The 972-nt window shown below is 51.0% G+C and overlaps 1 protein-coding gene across 1 annotated transcript in view; it reads right to left on the bottom strand.

The window, feature by feature from the left end:
- The window catches only part of HUWE1 (HECT, UBA and WWE domain containing E3 ubiquitin protein ligase 1), a gene marked incomplete in the record, with an annotated part of 232,807 nt that extends 231,841 nt beyond the window's left edge, over window positions 1-966 (bottom strand). Inside the window, 1 exon segment of the mRNA XM_027766840.1 lies at window positions 855-966. Coding sequence (XP_027622641.1) covers window positions 855-965 — 111 coding nt within the window.
- Window positions 967-972: the final 6 nt, after the last annotated feature.

Consider the following 972-nt stretch of genomic DNA (forward strand, 5'->3'; position numbering starts at 1 on the left):
TCCTCTTTTTTTTTTTTTCCCGAGGGGGGAGTTATGAGGAAGGGAAAGCTAACAGTTATTGAAGACTGGGTATCATCATACAACCACCGTCCTCACAGATTCATTCATTTTTCTGCATAAAGAGTGGTCTAATAGCACGGAGAGTGGAAGCAATCTGTCTGTGCCCCATACCCCATCAGGGTTATATGCATGTGAGGATCTGGGGAAGCAGAAGGCTACTATGTCTCCATGCACAAAGATGGAGTAAACGCGGGGAACGAAACAGGCTCTTTTCAACACCTGCACCAAGGGAACCAATTTAAGACCGGACTGGACAGACTAGGGGACTAGGATTAAGCTCTCAACTAGGTCTGGGGAGAGGTTGACAGGGCAAAGTATTGACTCTCCTCCTCTAAATATGAACCTCAACTACCCACACAGTTGAGAAAGATTCGGCAGGACGACAGAATTAGGGAAGGGAGAGTATTCAAAAAGTCACTACAGCTTGACATCTCATCCTTAGCTCAAAGGTCGTGGGAGTTGGTAAAGTAGAGCCCATCTCAACTCAAGGAAAACTAGGGGGTTCAATCAGAGTCGTTACCGGGGCAGAGAATGGAGGTGGGCCCGAAAAAAAGGTAGGGAGTTAACAGTTGTTACCCAGTCAAGTCTCTCTTATTGCCCAGTCTAACCCTCAACTCCTCTCCAACTCCAGACTCCCCTCCTACACTTCCCAATCCGCCCACTGCGGCGGCAACAACGGAGGCGTTGACTGATCAGCGGGGCAAAGGCGGGCCCACACGCGGCTAAGGCCCAGGGAAATGGTGTCGCTTAAAACAACTAGAAACGGGGTGGACTTCGCCTCGGGTCTGGCTTACCAGCACCTCGGCCGTTTCGCCAATCGTTGTCTCCTTAATGCCGGGTGCCTGAGAGGCGTCACAATTGCAGACAGCCAACACTTCGGTTGCCAGTCCTGGCCGGACGGACATCAGCCTC

This window comes from Tupaia chinensis, unplaced genomic scaffold (assembly GCF_000334495.1).
Source record: "Tupaia chinensis unplaced genomic scaffold, TupChi_1.0 Scaffold143737_1, whole genome shotgun sequence".
Lineage (NCBI taxonomy): Eukaryota > Metazoa > Chordata > Mammalia > Scandentia > Tupaiidae > Tupaia > Tupaia belangeri.